The sequence below is a fragment of the Mauremys mutica genome, chromosome 1 (genome assembly GCF_020497125.1).
Source record: "Mauremys mutica isolate MM-2020 ecotype Southern chromosome 1, ASM2049712v1, whole genome shotgun sequence".
In the NCBI taxonomy this organism is placed as follows: Eukaryota; Metazoa; Chordata; order Testudines; family Geoemydidae; genus Mauremys; species Mauremys mutica.
The window spans coordinates 137977838-138000816 of record NC_059072.1 but is presented as its reverse complement, the minus strand read 5'-3'; the positions used below and the strand labels follow the sequence as shown (position 1 = coordinate 138000816).

Sequence of the window (22979 nt, the reverse complement as noted above, 5' to 3'; positions counted from 1 at the left end):
TCTCAGAACTCCCTGTGCTGAGGACTAAGCACTGGGCAACTCCCCCTTCTGGGTTTTGGCCTCAGCCCTGGTTTTCTCTCAGTATCCATTGGCCAGGCAGAGGCAGGGATACCCACCCAGCAGCTGGAGGGAGGGAATGGATAAAGCTTACCCAGGATGCTGATGGGCCTTAGTGGTGGTGCTGTCGGCCTCTTATCCACGGGATAATAGCACTGAGTTGGCTTCTTTATCATGAGGTTGGAAAAGATTTTCAGGCCTACGCTCTGTTACAAAGAAAAAGAGTGATGGGGCGGGAGAGCAGCAGTTGCGATATGGCAAGGTCAGATTCATTAATAACCGTGATCTAAGCTGAGCTGTTGGGATCAGCCCTACGTCTGGGGTGGTGCAGGGCTGCTCTGCCTCAGGAGAGGATGCGCCTCAGACTCCTGTTCCCCTCTTGCTCTGGGACGGCGGCACATCACTGCGTCCCTTTCTGGGGTGCAGTTTACTTTCCCACTTGGGCCTGCCAGCTCCAGTGGCAGGCCCATGGGGGCAGAGCCATTGCCTGCCCCCTCCCAGCACACTGGGAAGGAGTAGCCCATCCGTGCTGTGATAGGAGTAGGTCCTTTGTGGCTGTTCAGAGGTCTGAGCCTCATTGCCCATGATTCCCCTGCATGGCCTCATAGGATGATGGCACAGCTTTGCCCGCTGTGACAAATCTATGGGCACCTGGAGCTGCGTTGCACACGGTGGGAGAGTGCCCACTACTGAGTCACCCAGACAACCTCCTGAAGGCCCCATTTGATTCTCAACCCCAAGCACTGACTGAAGCCTCCAATCCTCTCTCCTCGTCAGAAGGGGGAGTCTCAGAGACTTGGATTGGCCATTTAATGTCCAGTGACTCCAGTCACCTGCCCGATGTGGTCGCACTGCCAACCAGTGCTGTGTGTTACTGCCACCAATCTGAGGTGCCCACCTCGCTTGCCCTGCCCCAGCCAGTGAGTGTCACTGCCTCGCTATTGGTTGGGAAGTAGTAAAGAGGGGTAACACTTATCCCTGGAGGAAAATGATCTAGAAATCGGGAGTGTCCTGTAATGATGAACTCCAGGCTCTACGGCACAGTCTCCCCAAGGGATGAGGTGGAAGCCGCACGCCACTTGGGACACTAAAGCTAAGACTGGGCAAAGAACGGGGGAATAGACTGCAGAGAGTAAAGCTGTTGGGGGAGGGCACTTTCCCATTCGCATGTGTTTTCCCAGGTGTCATTTCCACACAAATTCCGGGAAAGGATCAGAGACAATTACCCTGAAGAGGTTAAAGACATCTGGCTGATAGGGATACCAAGGCCCCCGTGACACCAGTGGTAATAAAGGTGGAAGTCGCACACATAGATCTGGGTATTCCTCAACTTGGTGGGGGTACCCATGGCGGTGTATGAAAGGGAATAACTCATAGACCTAGGGAAAGCAACAGAATGGAAAGAATCAGGCAGAGAAGAGCAGGTATCTATCACTCTCACACCATCCCAGAGACAAATAATTGGAGATATACCAATCTCCTAGAACTGGAAGGGACCTTGAAAGGTCATTGAGTCCAGCCCCCTGCCTTCACTAGCAAGACCAATCTTTGCCCCATATCCCTAAGTGGCTCCCTCAAGGATTGAACTCACAACCCTGGGTTTTGTAGGCCAAATGCTCAAACCACTGAGCTATCCCTCCCCCAAATGGCCCATATTTGCCCCTCCCTAGCACAGAAACCCCCCTTCACCCCAGCTTTCACCTCCAGCCCCTTCCCCAGCAGAGCTGCTGGTTCACAAGTCACTCCCCCTTTGTGTCTCCTCAATCCATCCCTGGACCTGGGTGACCATGACTCTGAGGGACAGACAGTCACTCACTGTTTGGTTGGTCAGCTCTTTCTCTGGCCTCATGAGGAGCACGCTCTTGTCCACTGCCCGGACTGCACACACCGAGCCAGAAGCCGCCTGAAGCTGGAGCTGGACTGTCGATCCTGGGAGAGTTTCTTTAGCTGAGAAGCCCATCGTCACCTTGATCAGCACATGGGGAAAGCAAGCAACAGTGGAAGAGAAAAAGAGATGTTACCTTTATGGGCCTTCCCACCCCTCCATCTCCACCCCTCCTTTTTCTCATCCCCACTCACAGATGGCAAACATCCTCTCCAGCTCTTTCCTCTGCTCACTCACTCTCTGTGCCTCTGACCTAGCTGGCAGTGGGGCCAGTGGGTCTTTCCTTTCAGCCCCACCCAGTGTTCTGGTTGGGAAGACATGATGGCTGGGTCTTTTCCGTGACGATCACCCAGATCTTTGCTCTTATAACTCTGCCCCAAGGCTAGGCACAGCTAGCAGAGCACTGCTCAGCGCACTGAGACAGTAACTGATCCCCACCTCACACTCTGAACTGTCCCACAGAGGCCTCCTCCCGCCCAGGATTCACTGGCTCCCTTTGATGCAGATTCTGTGGGCCCCAAAGACCATCTCTGATAGCAAGAGATCACTGGGACAGGCAATGCAGTGATAAGTCCCAGGGCAAATGGCTCTACAGCACTGCACAACTGACCACATGCATCCTGGTGCCTCGCTTTCCTCTGTGACAGCAGGTAGTGGCCATGGCTGGATGAAGGAAACCAGACTTGATGGTCCATTGCTCTGATCCTGCCCAGTGGAAGGTGGGATACTGCATTAGGCAGACTTATGATCTGATCTGGTATAGGAAAAGGAGTGAGACCAGACTAGATGGAGCCAGTGCCTTGCCCGCTCTGGATACTCTCATGCAGACCAGTCACTACTAGGTGGAAGCTCTGTGCCCCTGGGACCTGCGCTTTCACACAATGCTTGCACCCATTTTCTCCCCTCTGAAGATTCTGGGGCTCCAGTTTTCCCAAGGTGCACCAATCCCTCCCGGCTCTTTCCCCTCAGCACCACCCCCAGTTTCCCCCTCAGTTGCGAGTCTCACCTGGTTTTTGAAGCACATGGCAACATCAAACTGGATGCTGTCGGCTGCCACCCCTTTGCTGGGGAAGATGGCGTACACCACTAATGAAGGGGCGGGTGTGACATCAGAGGTGAAGGTCAGAGGGATGGAGAAGGAGCCTTTCAGTGCTTGATACAAAGAGAGAAAAAGTGTTTCCATCACAACTCCACCGAGATCTTCTCCTATCCCCTCTGCCTCCCTGAATGTCTAATGCACCCATCACTGTGGTAACGAGGCATCTCCCACTATACCTCCACTCTCTTTTCCATGTCCTCCTCTCTGCTCTATCCTTCCCTCAACCCTTTTCAGTCTCTCCTCCCTTCGCTCCCTCCCCACTCCATCATTCCATCCTCAGTTTCCTTTGTTCCAGCTGCTATGATTTCTTCCCACAAGCTTCTCTCTGACCTATTTCCCATGTGTTATAGCTCTGCCATGGAACCAGGTCACTCAGAACCAAGGGGGATTTCAAGGGAAACCTATGAAACATCCATTGGTCCCCAGGAGCCCTTCAGGAACTGGCTCCACCCTCTAGATTAGCCCTGGGACCAGGTTTCAGAACTCACTGCTCAGTTTCCCAATCCGTATGTTCTTCTGGCCCCTAACAACAATCCCAGCTTTCCCAGTGACCTGAGGGAGGAGAAAAACTGGATGAATCTGCATGCCGTTATCCCCAGAATGCAATCAACCCCACCCCATGCACCCAAGTATAGCCCACAGGTTGTACCCTTGATGGAACTGAGGCTCTAAGATAAGGGTATTTTCACTGCTAGAATACTGGCTGATTCAGGGAGATCAGGGAATGGGATGAGGAGTCTTTCCCCCCAAGGGAACCAGTTATGAGTCGACCCCAGGTCAGGGGCAATGGATGGATAGTGAGTGCATCAGGGGATCAGGATGTGAGAGATGGGGTCTTTCACCTCCAGACAACAGACTCTAATCAAGCCTGGATGAATAGTGACCAGAAGTCATTCCCACTGGGTGGCTGTTTGGCTGCCTGTCTGAAAGGAATGAGGGTTCTCAGTCCAGTTCCTAGTGAGAGAAATGTGCACATCACAAAAACCCACCGTCCCTATTGATGCTGAGTGGCCTACTCTTGGCAGCCTCAGCAGAGGCCAAGGATGGAATAAGCCACACAGACTGAACTCCTCTCTCACCCATGGAGATGTCTCCAGGGCCCCGCTGAGGGTCATGTTGTGGAGAAGTTTGAACTGTCACTCCACATATTGCACCCAGAGGTCTCTGAGTGCCTGTCCATCTGGCACTTTCCCTCAGTACCAAATTAAGTGGCAGCTACAGCTTCTCCCTATAAGCTTCAGCTCGACAACCCACCCCACTGTGGGCTGCTCTCCCTTTCCCCATACATGATTATCCCTCCACTGTGACTCACGTAGTAGGCGAAATCCATGCGGCTGGCTCCTTCTCCCAGGTCCTTCCGTCTGAGGGCAAATGTAACCTGGACATTCTGCTGCAGCCCGCAGGGCAGCGTTCCCGGCAGCGGGTGTATCTTCAGGAAGCTCTTGGTTGTGACATGGAATGGCTGCAGGTACTGGTAAGTGTTCACATAATCAATGTTGATCTTCCCAGGTTCCTGCACCAGATCCTCCAGATTGAATCTTCCCTAGGATAAGGTCACAGACACATAGAAATTAGGGCTGAAGACCTGTACAGTCACATTTGATCTCCTCCTTCTCCCCAACCCACACCAAGGCAGTCTATGCTCTAGGGCTTTGTTCATGACCAGCTACAAATGTCTCAAGAGATAAGGCTTCCACCACTTCCCTTGTTATTCCTAATAACTGCACTGCCAGAGCTGTGTGGGGAGCCCAGGAGTGGAATAGCAGGGGGGCTGCAGGGCAAGACCCAGGGGTGTTGGCTGGGCTGTTTAGTTCCAAGTCTTCACGTTCATGAACACAAGTGTTGAATCTTCTGGACTTACCTCCAAAGAGACCGACGAGCTATTCCAGGCAGTTGTGTCCATGTTGAATGAAGCTCTTCCAGTGCCATCCGTAATGTATGTTTTGTTAAACCGTCGCCCCATGTAGCTTATCATGAGGTAAACTTTTGTGCTTTTCATAATATCCCCACGATGATCCTGTAGCTTAATCTGGATGCACCACATAAAAACTAAGATCATTTATCTCCTTTAGTGTCCTACTCATCAGCATCCGGCGCGTGACTAATACACTTTCAGAGCACTGATTCCAATCTAGCCCCACAGCAGGGGCACTGGCCGGCTCAGGGGAATTGGAGTTGGCTCTTTTCACCTCTAGGACACTGGTTCCAGTCTGGAGCCACATCAGGCAAAAGGGATATTAAGCTGTCCCACCTCTAAAGCCAAGTATTCAGTATCAGCCAAGTTGAGAGTGGTTGAAAATTGTCCACCCTCAGCTATATGGTGGCCTGTGTGAAAAGAGTTGGTGTGGGTCAGTCCAGTTCCTATGGGACAGGGGTCCAATCACATCTGCTAATGTCATTAATTAACCCCTTTGATTCTCATCAGACATCAGAGGTGAAACTACCTAAGAAAACTGGGGAAGGGGGGTGGATGTGGCATGAAAATGCCCAACTTGTGCAGAGATCAATAACAGCACAGGGAAACCCTAGTGTGAGGGGACATGTCCCCCACAGGTAGCTATACCTCTGGAGCAGAGGCTGAAGGAACATCTCTGCCAGCCCAGTGGGAGTACATCTAAAGCAAGGCTAAGGCCCATTAGCAGGGGGGAGAGGGAGGGAAGCTGTATGCATAGTGGGGCCAAAGAGATCGTGTCAGCTCTCCATCAGGTGTTGGTTCAGCACAATTTATTAGCCATTAAATTCACTTGCAAACTAGGGGAAGGAAAGAGAGGGGGAGAATCACCTTCCCTCTGTAGGGGACTCCAGGGATGTAGTAATCATCCAGCTCCTCAAATGTGGCAGTCACCGCTGTCCTGGAGATGAGAAATTGGCTGGAGGCATTGATTTGCAGCCCTACGTGAAAGGGAGAGAGGGTGAGGAATGTGAGCTAGTGCGGGGAGGGATAGCTCAGTGGTTTGAGCACTGGCCTGCTAAATCCAGGGTTGTGAGTTCAATCTTTGAGGGGGCCATTTAGGGATCTGGGGCAAAAACCTGTCCTGCTTTGAGCAGGGGGTGGTACTAGATGACCTCCTGAGGTCCCTTCCAACCCTGATATTCTATGAAGCTGGCACCAGGGAATGACTCCACCTAGAGAATGGCCCCTGGTTATCCAGCCTTTGTTCAATTTCATTTCATTATTGCTGTAACCCCCACTGGGAGCCTGCTAAACAATTCCTGCTTGGCAAGTGTACCCTTCAGAGACATGGAGACTGTTGGCATGGCGTGTGTTCCCAGAGTTGTCAAACACACCTCTGTAAAATCACTCCCTACATTCACAGCCACTCCCAACCCCATTGTGAAGCAACACTGCCTCAGAGCAGAGATCTCTGCAGGGGACACACAGCCCAGAATGCTCCCTGACTCTCCTCATGCCTTGACACAACATTCTGAAAGGAATGGACAAAAAGAGGGATGAAGAGCTCCTGATCCCCTCCCACTCCATTGGTGTGACCAGTCTGGAAATACCTTCCCTGTACCATCTGGTCCCACATGTCTCATGCATCTATGCTCACCTGTGCTGTCTTCCACCAGAGAGGCCTCTGCACTGAGCTTGCTGTCATACTCGTAGGAGGTGAGGTTAAAGACTGCCATGCTCACAGAAGTGGAGAAGCAGCCCCTGCTGGTGGTCTGGAAATGGAAAGGGTGCATGCATTAGCTGTGCCTGGGTCGGGGGGCTGTGGAGACAGGAAGGAGTTACTGGGCCACACAGGCCTTGTGCAACTATTTCCCAGGCTACAGAATGGGCAGTGCTGCTGCCCTCTCCTGTCCCCCCTCTCCCTGACACCTCTGTCTCCACAGTGCTCCCTTCCTACCCGCTTGCTCACCTGGCCACTGTACTCTTCACAGATATCTGTGCCAAAGTGTCTTGGAGGCCGCTTGTACCGCCAAGCTTTCTGGCACAGGGTCACCCGGATGGTGCCCTGCACTGCTCTCCCATAGGTGTACCTGTGAGGAGCAGGGCAGAGGGGAAAGAAAACCAGGAGAGAGACACTAAGGAACAAGAGAAATATTGTAGAGTGAGCAGTGGCATGAGCACTGTGCTCCTCTATGGTTGCCTCCCTCCTGAGGCTCTCAAACCTCCACTCTGAGGGAGGTCAGTACCATTATCCCCATTTGACAGACTCTTCTTCAGGGCTTTTCCCAGTTTGATTCCAAATAACCCAAGTTGGGGCTTCCACACCTCTGGGTGGGGGGCGATGTCACAGTCTAGCAACTCAGTGATAGGAATGTTTCCTCATAGCCCAGCCTGAAATGTACCCTTTCACTCCTGGCTCTCCCCATTCAGTGCCTTCTTGAACATTTTCTCCCTCTCCGTGGAGTTTACACCATCCACGTAGCAGTGGAGCGTTCACACATCCTCCTTCCCCCACCCCCACTTAGCTACTGCTAACAGCAATTTCCATGCATCTGACGAAGTGGGTATTCACCCACGAAAGCTCATGCTCCAATACGTCTGTTAGTCTATAATGTGCCACAGGACTCTTTGTTGCTTCTAACAGCTACGACTCCACTGAAACCCAACCGCTCCACCTATGAAGCAAATACGGTCAGCAGAGTTTAAGCAATGAGAAGCGATGTGTTCTTCCCAGACATGATGGTGCATGTTCCTTCACCTCAAGAAGGGTCTCTCCAGGCTGGTATGTGGACCTCACCCTACCCCAGCTCTTTCCAGGTGGGTATGTGTATCTTCCCAGGGGACAGTCTCTCCAGCCTAGCACAGGGCTCCCCACTCCGAGTGAGGGCCACTCTCCAGCTGGACTCCTGTAGATCTTCCACAGGGAAAGACAATGGCTTGGATCTTGCCCTACACAGTGAATCTCTTGGTATCTGAAGAGGCACCCAATGTTTGCTCCTTCTCCTTTCCCATTTCGTTCCTTTGATAGACTCAGGGGATAGGGGGTGTAGCAGGGTGGTCCCCTGCTCCTACCCTGAAGGGGTTAAAAACAGCCCTGGGAAGGGGCTGTGGCGGGAGAAAGCAGCCTTTAGGCTGGCTGATTGGGGAAGTGGCTGCAGCTGGGGCCACACCCCAAACTGAGCCACAGGGCCTTATGAGAAGGCCAGGGAAGCCAGAAGCCAAGACAGTCTCTCTCTGCATTCAGAGGGAGATGGTCCTGGCTGCAGGGAGCTAGACCGGGTACCTGAGTGGAGCAGGGCTGGGGACAGGCTGAGGAGCTGGGGAGCTCCAGCCTGGAAAGCCCCAGGCTGCCGCCTCGCAGAGGGCTAACAGGTACTGGGGGTTGCAGAGGCAGCCCAGGGGTAGGCTAATGCAGCAGGTCCAAACCCTCCTTGCCAGTGATGAATAGGCTGATACTGCAGTCTGCCCCAGGATGTGGGGCTAGACAATGACTGGCAGTGGCCATACACTGAGGCAAGGTGGGGATAGAGGGTGGGGGGGTTCCCTGAGAGAGGAGACCCTGAGAGAAAGGGGTTACTGCCGGGGGGGCAGCACCCCATGTAAAAGGGCACTGGGGTCCAGGGAGGGACTCGGGGCCAGAGAACAGGCGGATCACTGGCCTGCAGAGGGCGGTCCAGGGCTGGAATGAGCTAATTCCCAGGAGTCACCAGCAGGAGGCGCCGCAGGGGTGAGTCCAGCCCGTCTACAGGGGGGCTTGGGGAAGGGGTGTGTGACCATTGATTAGCAGCTCCCTCCCGGCAAAGCAGCCTCCTCACCTGCCGCACACACGGAGTGGGAAGGTTTCATCCAATGCGTAAATCTGAATTGGCCCCTCAAAGAAAACCTCGAATTTTGGCAGCACTAGAAGGAAAAGCCAGAGAGAGCAGGTGAAGAACAGGCTGGCAGGACATAGGCTTAGGGAGGGGTCTCACAAGAGAACAGGGTGTGTGGGTGTATAGGGGGGGTGTAGGCAAGGAGTGAATGAACAAGGGGAGGAGTATGTCCTATAGATCACTGCTGGGATCCCTCAATGAAATGGTGTTGGAGGAATTTCCAGCACGACTGTCATACTATTCCAGCCCAAGTATTAACTAGGCATCTTGATGAAGTGACATTTCAACTTATCCTGACTATGATTCCCATATCACCCCATCAGGTGCGATCCTCCCCAGGTGTGACTCCTCCACTGGCATGTGATTAATCTTGGCTCTCAGATGGTATATGATCACTATCCCACTACTCAGATGAAAATGTTTTGCCTTCACATTTTTTTGGACATTAGAAATACAGTCGATCGATAGGAGTTTCCTCTCCTCATATCTCTCCCCTCCACATTTCATCATACCATACTCCTCAACACTAAAGGTACTGGAAGCTTTTGTGCTGGCCACGCTGATGGTGTAAGTCCCCAGGGAAGGTTCATCAGCTAACTGGAAGGATAGATCCACAATGCCCTGCCTCGGCCGCACATCCAGCCATTGACCAATCCGGTTACTGTTGGGGTCCTGCTCTCGGAGAGAAAAAAAGGCAGCCGCCATTAGCACTGGCCTACTTGCTTATTTAAAAAAGCCGAGTCCAGAACATTCTAACAATTCTAGTTGCTTTTGCTCATTAAGTTCTAAAATGGTCTGAGTTGTCAAACTCATAAAGTTCTAAGTCTATTTGCTTCTTTTTCTCATTAAAGTCTATTCAGCTGCAGTTCATAACCCAAAGATCGATAAAGGTTCCAAGTTTCAGAGAAGCCTAGATCCCAGAACCCACAAAGTTATAAAGGTTTTAGTTTCTTTGCCCATTAAGTCTTAAATAGGCCTAACATAAAATTCTACCTTATTGTTGCTAATTTTAAAGAGCCTAGATCTTACAGTATATGAAGTTTTAAATGCTGAAGTCTTCAAAGCTTCAGAATTCTGTTCTATATTATAGCTTAAAAGGAGACTATTAAGGGCGCTGACTTCTAGAACCTCCCACTTTATCTAGGAATGAAATTCAAGAATCAACATAGGTTGCTTGAAGCTCTAGAACCTACCCATTCATAAAAGATCGATCATGAGGTTCTGGGATGTCTGCTGTGAAAACTGACTGGACAAACCACACACACAACCCTGTCCAAAGGGAATATCTTTAACTCAATACTCAAATTATCTATGTATGTATCCTGGAACATCCATCACCATAGTATCTTGGTGTTATGAGATACCCACCTGGAGTTCTATCACAGAGTACTGAAAGGTAAACAGACAGCAGTATTAGAAAATGTAATGACCCAGCAAACAGATATGTAAAAAATGCCATTGTCACCTAGCTAGTGTCAGGGACTCGAACCCAGACGGCGAGGTTCGTTGTCTGACCGCAGAGAGACAGGCAACACCAGCAAGGTCCGATCAAAAGCTCTTTATTGACAAGTGCACGCATCAATAGAGAGCAGCTCGTCTCCAGAGAGAACCAGCAGCTCTTTACATCTTAGTATCAGCCTATATAGACAGTTTTATTACGTCATAGATCATTCACTTGAGCAACCCACCCCCCTTTTCTAACAACTAGAAACTAGACACCTTTAATATACACGCATGCCTAGTTCCCTATGTTTACAGCATTAAATTGTTAATAATATCTTAACAAGCACCAAAAGTTAGGAATGTAAGGGAGTTAAAAACAAACCAAAAACTAAACCAGGGAGTAAGAGTAAGGACGCTGGGAGGCTGGGGTTTTTTATCAGTTCTTCAAACGAACTGTTCCTAACACAGCACAGCTGGTACTATGCCAGGAATGCAGCCCCTCACTTATCTCACTTTTTCCCAGGGCTATGTGAAACATGCTACTTCTCAGTATTTTTCCACTCTGAGATTACCCAGAAACCTCTGTTAGCCTGACTTCGGTGAAGTTGGCATACCTGTTTTGTCTGCTATATCTTTATTCAGGCCTAACACTAGTTACACATGCTGCAGCAGCATTGCCATCCCCAGAAGTTAAAAAATTAGTCCATCCCTCTCCCCAAAAATCATGAGATCGACTTTAAAATTCACGAAATATTTTAAAGTAATAAATGTTGGGTTCTTTTTCTTTGTCTTCTGGTTTCTGAGCCTTTGGTGTGCACTTGCTTCACGTTTTCAAGCTTTTCTCTGCAACAAGGGCTAAAAACTTACTTTTTCAAAACCAAATGAAAGCTGATGTTCTCTTACAACTGAGGCTTTGAGAGAAGCACTCAGAGACCACGAGACTCACAATAAAATCATGAGAGTTGGCAACACAGCATCAGTAATGGAAGAGAACACCTGGCTCTAAAATCACTGGCTTCACAGGGAAGGGTTATAGTGGGTATTTACTCTTCCAGCCACTAACGAAAGGAAGTGGTTACAGGATTATAAACACAGGAGCAGGAGCGAATTACTGGCTTTGGATCCGATTTTTCACTGCCTTGCAGCATCATTTATACCTGTGCAAAATGAGTATTAATGTGGTCTGAGGTGGAAAGAACTACAAAGGATGCAAAGGACTACACAATGTGCAAGGCACAGGAGATTCAGGCTCTATCTGTATGTATGAGTGAGCATGTGATAGCAGACTCTAATGGATGGCTCAAAAAGAGGAAATTTCCTCCTCTTCAGATCTCTGTTTGTACAGAACCTAGCACAATGGGGTCCTGCCCCATGACAACAATATAAATATATATTAGTAATGTTGTTAGCAGAAGAAGCTCTCTTTGAGCTCAGGTAGCAAAAGCCTGAGGTTTTCAGAGCTGCAGGACAAGAATTCTAGTCCCAGCTTGCTGTGCATGTGATTTGTATAGTAATTGTGGCTGAAGTCTGCAGATGCTTACACAGGCTGGCATGTCCCCTTTGGTAGGGGAGTGTAGTGCAGATCTCTGGACTATCCTTCAACTAGCCAGAAAAGGGATCTGGGATACACTCAATAGAGAATCGGCATTTCTGAGCAGTCTGCTAGGGAGTGGCCATGTGGTGATTCAGACAGCATTGGACCTAAGCCTCAGCATTAGCAATCGGGCACCAGCTCCCATCCAATTTTAATAACAGTTTAGCAACTGTTACCTTGAGGGGTAGGGCCTATTTGACCTTGTGTACATTTATGGAGAAAGAGACAGATATGACTTGGAATTGCCAGGGAGTGGAGGTGACTGGAAGAAGGGTGGGGGATGTGGAGTCAGGAAACTTCCCTTTGTCCACTTGAATGTGCCTTACCTTGCTGTTAAGGGGAACAAACTCCTCATTCAGAGTCAAAATCCGAAACTTCACTGAAGGGAGAAAAGAATATTGAAAGAAAAGTTATGATGGTGGAACACATTCAGAAATGCCCCTCAGTCCTGCCCTGCAGCCCCCTGCTATTCCAGTCCTGGGCTCCCCACACAGCTCTGCCAATGCCCCTCAGTCCTGCCTTGCAGCCCCCTGCTATTCCAGTCCTGGGCTCCCCACACAGCTCTGCCAGTGTCCTTCAATCCCGCCCTGCAGCCCCCTGCTATTCCAGTCCTGGGCTCCCCACACAGCTCTGCCAATGCCCCTCAGTCCTGCCTTGCAGCCCCGCTGCTATTCAAGCCCTGGGCTCCCCACACAGCTCTGCCAGACCCAGGAAATTCTACCATTTGTACCCCACACCCAACATTTTTGTCCCACTTCCTCTGCGAGGCTTATGGATCACAGTCTGTCTCTATTATATTTTCTCCTCAGTAAAGCCTATAACAGGGCTGCCAAGAGGATTCAGGAGGCCTGGGGCAAAGCAATTTCGGGGGCCCCTTCCATAAAAAAAATTGCAATACTATAACTGCCCCACTCGCTCCCCTCCACAGGCGGCCCTGGGAAAAATAAACCTTCCGCGTCTCAGCACAAGCCCAGTTTTGAGAGAACTTCTTTACAAGGTATTGCTGGTTCTCAGCATCAGCTAGTGCTAAAAGGCAATAAAGCTCATTAAAAGGGTTGGACAAATATTTTCTGGAAAAAACTTTTTTTGGATTGAAAACAAGGGGTTTTTAAAAAGCAGAAAAAAATCATGGACAATGTCTGCTTGCCTTCAAAATTTGTTGTGTTTTTTTTAATTGAAAAGCTGAAATTATTCTCCCAAAACCTGAATATGGTTTGGGGTTTCAGAAGTGTGTGGCCAAATATTTGCTGCTTACTGTGTTTGTTTAAAGAAACAATAAAAAATTCTGCTTAAAAAAAGTCCAAAACTTTTGAACCACCTCAGCCTGAGCCCATCCAGTCAGATTTTTCCAGGTTTCTGATAAATAAATCAATGGAGATATATCTATCTCCTAGAACTGGAAGAGGTCATTGAGTTGAGTCCAGTCCCCTGCCTTCACTAGCAGGACCAAGTACTGATTTTGCCCCAGATTCCTAAGTGGCCCCCTCAAGGATTGTATTCACAACCCTGGTTTTAGCAGGCCAAAGCTCAAACTACTGAGCTATCCCTCCCTGGTGAGCTGGCTGGCTGGCTGGCTGACTTCCTTGACTCATATCTGTCTCCATAACTTTGGGTTCATTTAGCTTAGAACATAAGAACAGCCATATTGGGTCAAACCAAAGGTCCATCCAGCTCAGTATCCTGTCTACTGACAGTGCCCAATGCCAAGTGCCCCGGAGGGAGTAAACCTAACAGGTAATGATCAAGTGATCTCTCTCCAGCCAGCCATCTCCACCCTCTGACAAACAGGCTAGAGACACCATTCCTTACCCATCCTGGCTAATAGCCATTAATGGACTTAACCTCCATGCATTTATCTCCCTTGGTAGAGTTGGGAAGGAGGTAGGTAGTGTAGGATATTGGTCTTCTCATGTAATCCCTCCCCCAGTGGCTAATTTTAAATGAAGCTACCCTCCCCTGACATGAATCTCCCTATGGCACTGAAATTAAATATAGACTATAATTTGGCATTTGAGAAGTGAAAGGGATGGTAGCCCTAATGGAAAAGCTAACAGCTTGGCTCTTCTGCAAGCCTCAAACTGCTGAATGAGCTTTAGGGTAGGCAGGGGCGGCTCTAGGTATTTTGCCTCCCCAAGCACGGCATGCAGGCTGTCTTTGGCGGCTTGCCTATGGGAGGCCCCCAGTCCCGTGGATTCGGCGGCCCGCCTGCAGGAAGTCCGCCAAAGCCGCGGGACCAGCGGACCCTCCGCAGGCATGCTGCCAAAGGCAACCTGCCTGCCGCCCTTGCAGCGACTGGCAGAACGCCCCCACCACCCGTGACTTGCCGCCCCAGGCACGCGCTTGGCGTGCTGATGCCTGGAGCCACCCCTGAGGGTAGGGAAGGCTGTGCCTCCCAAACAGCCTGCCCCTGCCCCTTATCTGACCCCCACCCACTTCCTGCCCCCCAACTGCCTGCCCCCCTCAGAATCCCTGACCCATCCTGCTCCTTGCCCCCTCACCATCCTCCAGAGACCCCATCCCCCACCACCACCCCGGGACCCCACCCCTGCTCCCTGTCCCCTATCCACCCCCCCCCCCGCTGAGTCCTGACAGACCCCCAGAACACCCACAATCCAACTCTCCCATTCCCTGTCCCCTGACCACCCTCCCCCAACTTCTGCCCCGTCCCTATCCTCTGACTGTCCCCGGGACTCCCTGCCCCTTAGCCAACCCCCCCCCGCCCGGAGCCTCAGTGCGTCGTATCCAAGACCGTCCCTGAACAGCGGTGCAGCGTGGCTCCGACAGGGCCTCTGAGCTCCGCCCCGCTCAGAGCCGCGTGGTAAGGAGCGGGTCTGCAAGCTCCACGCCGAGCGGAGGGAGCTGAGCTCAGCCTGAGCTCCCAGCCCCACTCCCTTACCATGTGGCTCTGAGGGGGGCGGAGCTCAGGGGCCTCGCCGGAGCTACGCTGCACCGCTGTTCAGGGACGGTCCTGGGTGCGCTGAGGCTCCAGGAGAGGGGCGGGGGCGGGGTCAGGCCGGGGCGGGGGCCTCACCCGTTCTCTTGGAGGCCCCTGCGGAGCCCGGGGCAAATTGCCCCACTTGCCTCCACCCTGGGCGGCCCTGGCCTATAAACAGCTGTGAGCTAAACTCATGTGGAGGCCTCCAAGCTCCTCCTTTTGAGAGGTGAACAAGAGTGGGTTTTCCCCAATCTTTAGGCCCTTGCATGTCCCCATCTCCCAGTTAAATCCTGTCTAGACGCTAGTGTTCCCCATCGCTGACTGTATGCATCTCCAGACTTTGTTCCCCTGCCCCCAGGCACCAATGTGTCCCCTGGCAGTCCTGAGGCCCAGCACTGTATCCTCCATCCTTGTGTGCCTGTCTCCCCACACTGTACATCCTCCATGTGGTCTGTCTTCCCTCCCACCCACGTGCTCCCATCACATGCATGAGCACCCCAAATATTCCCCAGCCCCCATTGCCAACCACAGGGACAGGACATGCAGCTGATGCTTCATGGCCAGAGCCCCCAGCAGAGGGTGGAGCAGCTCAGGCACAGACTGAGGAAGGACCGACAAGTCAGGCCTCCCGCCTACCTGCTCCCCACCATTGCTTCTTGCAGCAGGCAATACATACAGCAGCAGCCTCAGGCCTGTGGGGACAAACGTGGGGCAGCCCTGACCAAGCCCGGAGAGCCGGCAGGTGTGATACACTCACAGCTCTCACCTTTCTGCCCTGGTGTGTAAATGGCTTTGTCCGTCTGGATGAAGGTGCTGCTGTCACCCCTGCGGATCAGGACCTTCTTCTCCTCCTTCACATTGAAGTAGCGGCCGTTGGAGATGGTCAGCTGGACAGTGCAAACCTCCTCCCGGCCCCCAGTGGGAGACGGGACCTGCACACGGAGAGAGGGAGCCATTGTTTGCTCGCTGGGGAGAACTGGGGGATGGGAAAGGAGCACAGCGCACTCTCCCCTGTCCCAATGGTATCAAAGCAGACGATCTTCTCCCCTGCTCCCTGGCGTCTTGCATCCAGCTAATTCCCTCCCTGCCGGGAAGGACACTTGCCACTGATGCAATTCGTTCTCTCGGTGGCCAGGGAGCTCCGTCTGCTGGAACAGTGAATGGTGCCTTTGTTCTGCTCTTGGGTTTGGGCTGTGGAGCCCTGGCAGGTGTGTGAATGGCAGAGATGTTAGCGGCGGGGGAGGGGGGGGCCGCAGGTGTTTGCCCTAGTGCAGGTGCAGCCTGAATGGTGGTCTGTGCACTGCCTGGTCTCTCCAGTGTAATGAGTTGTGGGGGGCTCACTCCAATCCTTAGCAGGACACCACAAACCAGCACTAACTGGTCCCCCTCACTGGCCATCTCTGTGTGGAGGTCAGTAACTGAATGGCTCACGGGGGCTGAAATCCCCCCCTCACTCATAGAGATGGTTTAGGACAGAGGCATATGGGTGGTGGACATGATACATAGGAAGCACCATGCTTTGCCTTCTCAGGGATAACCAGAGGACACCACTCCCCAGGGCTGCCGATTCAACACCTTTTAAGGCCAATAAATGCCCATCAGGGAAGAAATCAGGGAGAGATGAGAACATAAGGCAAGACATTTGGAGAGATAAATGAAAAAACACAGTGGGGAAAAGCCAAGATGGCCAGAACTTCCTTAATAGGCAGCGTGCCAGGGGAATGCTGCTGTTTCTAGGTCATGTATCTGATACTAAGGGCAGCATGTCAGACACATTTCACCTCACCAAACAGGAACATTACGATGAAGCCACACAGATAAATGCAGAAAGAGAGAAGAGATTATGCAGGCTGCCATTTACTACCCTTCCTGGCTTTTTTCTGCCTCACTTTCCCTCCTCCTCCTTTCTCACCCTCCCACATTAGTCTCACTTTCTCATTCTCTGAATCTTTTCCTTTCTCTTTTTCTGGTGAGAGAACCTATGATGTGACACAGCAGCCTGGGAGCTGTCAGCAATGGGAGCCTGGCTCATCCCCGGGAGAGCCGCTCACCCAAAACTTGGAGCATTCCAAGATCCTGCTGTTCCGAATGACCCTTCGGAAGAGGACAAGGCTGCTGGACGCATGCACAAGAGTCAAGGCCACTCGAGTGGGCTTTTCCACCCCTCTCAGGTCCAAGCACACCCTCTGGACCGATGGGAAGGTCAGTTCAGCTGGGATGACGATCAGGTATCTCCTGCAGGAGGCACAAAGAACAGAAGAATAATGCAGTTTATATCCTCACCCTCATGGGAACAAATGGGACTAATGCTATAGGATCCACGTGACAACTTTTATAAGGATGGAGGGATGGGGGTGACAACATCTATCAGATTGGCTGGGAGAGAGTATAACAATGTATATAGGATCAGGGAGTGGATTTGACAAATTCTGTAGAATTGTGAGGGGAACATGTGATAAATTCAATAAATTCAATGAAGAGCAAGCCGCCAATGGAAAGGAAACAGGATCTCGCCCTGATCTCTGCATCCGTAGGTGCCATTTTTATGAGTTGCCAGGGGGTGCTCGACCCCCACTCTGCCCCAGGCCCCGCCCCCACTCCACCCCTTCCCCCAAGCTCCCACCCCGCCTTTTCCCCCGCTGTCCCTGCCCTGCCCCGATCCAGCCCCTCCCCCAAGTGTGCCCCCCTTCACTCTTTCCCCCAACACCTCCTGAACGCTGATGAACAGCTGATCCATGGCGGGTGGGAGGTGCTGGAAGGCAGGGGGAGGTGCTGATCAGTGGGACTGCAGGCACCTGGGAGGCGTTGCGGGGAGGGGGAGAAGCTGATCAGGGTGGGGGCTGCCAATGTGTGCTGAGCACCCACTATTTTTTTCCCCTGGGTGCTCCAGCCCCAGAGCACCCATGGAGTTGGCACAAATGTTTGCATCCATTCTCTAAGGAGTCTCACCCTCAGGGGCACGTATGTGATCAGTCCTGCAGGATCATGGGTGAGTGCAGGAAGCTCTGTGGGTTCGGGGGCTGTTGGAGAGGTGAAGACCAAATCCCCCCCATCAAGTGATGTGTCACATTTTCCATGTGCACCTACACCTAGGTGTAAAATACAAAAGAAATGAATCTTTGGTGGAAGGATGATCTCCCTGCACCGTCTGGTGGGGAGAAGGAGGGAAAAGAGTCCAGAGACTATTTTGACCACAAAGGAGAGAGAAATGTAGGCAAACATTTTGGGGGATCAGCCCATAATCTCCTAATTCCCATGGGATGGTGATGGCTGCAGAGGCAAACCAGTATATTATCGGGGAGGCTGGCAGATGACTCTGTGATCTCTGGATTATCAAAATCCACCGTTTGGTGAAGTTGGAACATATCCCTAGCAAAGATGGAAGGACCAAACCCTGCAGGTGTGATGAGAAGTGGAGAAGATGCTGTATGGCTTAGAAATGCAGCTCACTTCTTTTAAAAAAGAAGATGGAAGATCTATATATCCTCTTTCCCTTTTAAGTCCATTTTTTAACATTAGGCCAAACCCTAAGGTCTGTACTAATTTCTTACTCGGTCACTGGCAGTTTTGACACAAATGGGAGTTTTCTTTGAGCAAATATTTTAGGATTTTGGGATTTCATCTGTCTCATACCATCTTCCATCACAGGAACTCAAAGCATTTTATAGACATTAATGGATTTAGCCTCACAACCCCTTGCAGTGGGTCACAGAGGCAGGGCCACTTGGAAGTGGTGGCAAGGCAAAGGGGTTGCAGCACCACTCAGGTTTGGCCCGGCCACTCTAATGTCATGATGGGGGCCGGTCTGGGCCAAATTTGAGTGAGTGGCTTTGTGGCCTGGCACACAGGATTGCAGCACCACTTAGGATTGGCCCAGCCATCCCTCCGTCATGATGGCGGTCCACCTATGCCAGAGCTGAGCAGCTCTGCAACCCCATGTGCCAGATGTGCCCAGCTCTAAAGGTCAGGAGCAGCCACTGCAGGGAGCTAGGTGGTCTTGGCCTCCAAACCCTCCTGCCCAGAGCCTCCCCTCAGTGGTTATGTTTTGGAAGGGGTGTGTGGCTCAGTTTCAGATTTTGCCCCAAGTCCCCAGAAACCTCTGTGCAGACCTGTCTGGAGTTCAAGACCAGAAGGGACCACCAGATCATCTAGTCTGACCCGCATATCACAGGCAACTAACCCTCACCCAGCCAGGGCTGCCCGGAGGGGGCAAGTGGGGCAATTTGCCCCAGGCCCCGGGCCCCGCAGGGGCACCGCGAGTCCTGGCCCAGCGACAGTCCAGGTCTTTGGCTGGCATTTGAGCAGCGGGGGGCCCTTCAGTGCTGCCAAAGACGTGGAGCAACTGAAGGCCCCCCCGCCACCAAAATGCCAGCGAAGACCCGGACTGCCGCCGAGTGAGTACAAGCACCGCAGCTCCCCTGCTTTGCCCCAGGCCCCCTGAATCCTCTGGGCAGCCCTGCACTCAGCCACCCCTGCATTGAGCCCAATACATTGGTTTAGATTAAAATATTACAGCCCTTGGGAGACTATTATGTGCCACAGGCAGAGGAGAAGAGGGACCAAGGATGCATCTGTGCCCAAGACAGAGTGACAGAGTGACAGAGAATTGATTCAATGAGATTGGGCGATCCATGCTGCAGAGGAAAGCAAAACAAAAACAAAAAGCCCCGGGCCCCGCAGGGGCACCGCAAGTCCTGTCCCAGCGACAGTCCAGGTCTTTGGCTGGCATTTCAGCAGCGGGGGACCCTTCAGTGCTGCCAAAGACGTGGAGCAACTGAAGGGCCCCCCGCCACCAAAATGCCAGCGAAGACCCGGACTGCCGCCGGGTGAGTACAAGCACCACAGCTCCCCCGCTTTGCCCGAGGCCCCCTGAATCCTCTGGGCGGCCCTGCACTCAGCCACCCCTGCATTGAGCCCAATACATTGGTTTAGATTAAAATATTACAGCCCTTGGGAGACTATTATGTGCCACAGGCAGAGGAGAAGAGGGACCAAGGATGCATCTGTGCCCAAGACAGAGTGACAGAGTGACAGAGTGACAGAGAATTGATTCAATGAGATTGGGCGATCCATGCTGCAGAGGAAAGCAAAACAAAAACAAAAAGCAAAAACCCAAGGTCCCTGCCAATCTGACCCAGGGGACCTTAAAAATGCCGATCAGTTAGACTCTGCGTATGTGAGCAGGCTCCATCTCCCACGCCCCTGAGATAATTCTCTGTTCCTCCTCAGAACCCTGCTCCTACCTCCAGCAGCATTAACTCCATCTGACAGATGGGGAAACCAACATGGAGAAGTGACCCATCCAAGGACACAGAGTCACTGGCCAAGCCAGTAGAACCAGACCTCTCCAGACTCCCAGCCTATGCGTTAACCACAAACCCACAGGCTGAAGTCCTGTATTTATCCCTCAGGAAAGGCAGTGCCCTGACCTTGGGACTTGATTCTGCCCTGAGGGCAGAGGGGAGTCTCCAGGCCCCATGCAGTCCATGGCTTCTCTGCTTCGACTGCCACCCACAGCACCAATCAATGCTAGCAATATTGCAGGGTTTACAATGTAGACACCTCCCCTGCTCGGAGCAAGACTGAGAGCCACCAGCACATGTCACTCAGGGGCTACTGCTGTATCCCTTTGGAGCACAATACAGTAGCACAGGTGAGGGGCCTGCACAGCTTTCCTGGCACAGAGAAATCACCTGCACCTGGGACAAGGAACCATCCCCCGTGGGGCTCCTCTCCCTGGTGGAGCCCTAGAAATCAGAGCTGGGGACAGACCTTCTGGGCCTGACTGCAAAGTTCAGGTCTGGATCTAGATCCAAACCAGCCAAAGTTCTGGGGACACGTAGACCTGGGGCCTTGGCTCTGCCCTTATAGAGATACAGCCCAGTTGTGAACCTCCAATCCAAACCAGTCCCAGAGCTCTGGGTCATTCCAATCTCAGGTCTGATTAGGACCCATCTCTAACATCTGGACCATTCTCCAGGAGCCAGCTCAGGATTGTTCGGTCTATTCTCCAGGGCTTTGTCCAGTCCTAGTTCCCAATATCCCAACTTGCAATGAAGCTCCCTTCCCTGGGGGAGATTCTTCCACAGTCTCACAGGCCCTGCTGTTGGGCAGTATCTTCTGGTCAGCCAGACCCGAATCCTCCACCCCCTTTCCTTTGTTCAATGTCATCCTCTTTACTCCCTAGGTCCTCCCCGCTCAAGCTGCCCACCCCTCCCTCCTTGGTGTTGCAACTTTCCATATACCCAGATGATCATCACATTTCTCTGATATATTTTAGTGGGACTTTCTCAGGTTGGTAGGATTTGGTCCTATAAGACGGGGCTGGTAGGATGTTGCAAACCACCCTCAAGCCTGTCCCTTCAGAGAACAGACAGGCATGGTTGCTGCCTCCCTCCTGTGACATCCTGGTCCCACTGACCACCTCAATGTTACCTCTACTGATCAAGTATTTCAACATCTCTTACGGTTGTGCCACTGTCACCATGGTGTAGAACACGCAGCTAAGGATGATGGGAGCCCACATCTTCATGAGAGGCCCGTGGGGAGCATAGGGAGGTGGAGTGTCTCAGGATGGAGGTCAGGAGAGAAGGGAGGCTGGTGATGAAGCTTGTTCTCTCACTCGGAGAACTCCAGACCTCCCGTGTTCTGCTGTTTCTCCCCGGGGACGGGGAAGTGGAACAAGAGTCCAAGGGATCACCTGTCTCTCATTTGCTCCAGTAATTATAGTCCCCCAGATCCAGGGGTGTATCATACAGGATGCTCCCCAGCCAATCCAAGCCTTCCTGGACTCTGTCCACTAGTCACTGGCCCCCTCTGGTTCCCATGCCCCCCCCATCGATTAGTGTCATTCAGACAAATTGGCTTTTCACCCTGTTGAGCAGCTGCAGAATTCACATTTGCTAGGCTGACCCCACTCACTGTTCCACTTGCAATTTCTGTCCCATTGTTTTGCCTTGAGATGGATCATCGTGAGTCCCCTCTTGCATGCACACTTGTCTGGATTTCACAGTGAATGCTTCTGACCATACCACCCTCAAATCCTGTGATGCCATCAGCTCTCATGTGCCAAGAAGGTTCAGGACCTGCTCAGGATTTGTATGGGAGACCAGGTGTTGCAGAAAATGGGCAGCCAAGTGATAGGTGCTCCTTGAGTCCTGGAACAGGGAGTTACCCAGTTTCCCAATTTTGCACCAGTCTAGGGGATGAGACTGGAAGACAGAGCAGAGCCCTCCCTCACAGATCACCCTGTCTTCTAAGGGCACAGTGCATTGAGTCCATGAGCTCAAGTTTCACCTCGTCTACTCGGCGCTTCTAGTACTTCTGCACACATCAAACTTGATAATTGAGCAAGGGTCCATCTCTCTCCCAAGAAATAGGCATTCAACAGATAAAGTAACTCCTAGCAGAGTTGGGTATAGAATCCTGGGCTCTAATACAGCAGAGCTCAGCCATGCTGCCTTTTCCAAAGAAGCGGCCAAATCCACCACATGTGCTTTGCTAGCCTGTTTAGCATCACTGCTTCACACTCCCCTCTGAGAGCTAGGAACAGAACCCAAGAACCCTGATCCCCAACAGTCCCTTGCTGTGTAACAAGGCATCTAACCCGCTGGCAAAATGGGCCACACTCTTCTCCAGTGGCTGGTTTCCATGGAGGCATCTATTTGGGACTGAAGCCCAAGTCCTCAAAGGTATTTAGACGTCTAACTTCTATTCCATAGATGCTTAAATACCCACGGGGATCTGAGCCTGAATGTTCTAGGACATCGCTAATGGCTTACACAGTCTTTCAGCTATAAATCACCACTTTGAATCCAGCCCAACAACTGAAGGGTGGTCCCATCTAATGGATGCTTAATGGCCACTTTATGAGATGAGTTTGGTGGGTCTCAGTTCCAGTTCCCACAATGCAAACTCAGCACCATGCTGCACTGATTGTCTAACTCAGCAGAGAGACTGACCTATCTGTTACCCATGGGGCAGACGCCTGCTGTCAGGACAGAGGAGAGCTGGCAGGGTGGTGTGCATGAGAAGCTTGCCTTGTAGAGAAACGGAGAACTTTCTTCAACAAGGCTGCCAATTTGCTGCCTCCATCAGTATTTAATCTACATTGTTTTTAAATGGAGATTATTACATACAATGTATGTCCCTATATGCAAATTAGCTTACTACATAATTTTTCACTCAATAACAGCATACC

At 51.7% G+C, this 22979-nt stretch overlaps 1 protein-coding gene across 1 annotated transcript in view; it reads right to left on the bottom strand.

Annotated features, from left to right (window-relative positions):
• LOC123346559 (alpha-2-macroglobulin-like protein 1) overlaps positions 1–21305 on the bottom strand; it is a 37143-nt gene extending 15838 nt beyond the window's left edge. The window contains exons 1-17 of the mRNA XM_044984067.1: positions 21247–21305; positions 16831–17014; positions 15546–15711; positions 12171–12223; positions 10176–10196; positions 9320–9479; positions 8751–8835; positions 6905–7025; positions 6593–6707; positions 5824–5933; positions 4903–5070; positions 4354–4584; positions 3530–3593; positions 2949–3094; positions 1874–2023; positions 1284–1436; positions 152–263 (exon numbers count right to left, since the gene is read on the bottom strand). Coding sequence (XP_044840002.1) covers positions 152–263; positions 1284–1436; positions 1874–2023; positions 2949–3094; positions 3530–3593; positions 4354–4584; positions 4903–5070; positions 5824–5933; positions 6593–6707; positions 6905–7025; positions 8751–8835; positions 9320–9479; positions 10176–10196; positions 12171–12223; positions 15546–15711; positions 16831–17014; positions 21247–21305 — 2098 coding nt within the window. The remainder of the gene's footprint in view (positions 1–151; positions 264–1283; positions 1437–1873; positions 2024–2948; positions 3095–3529; positions 3594–4353; positions 4585–4902; positions 5071–5823; positions 5934–6592; positions 6708–6904; positions 7026–8750; positions 8836–9319; positions 9480–10175; positions 10197–12170; positions 12224–15545; positions 15712–16830; positions 17015–21246) is intronic.
• Between the last annotated feature and the right edge of the window lie 1674 nt (positions 21306–22979).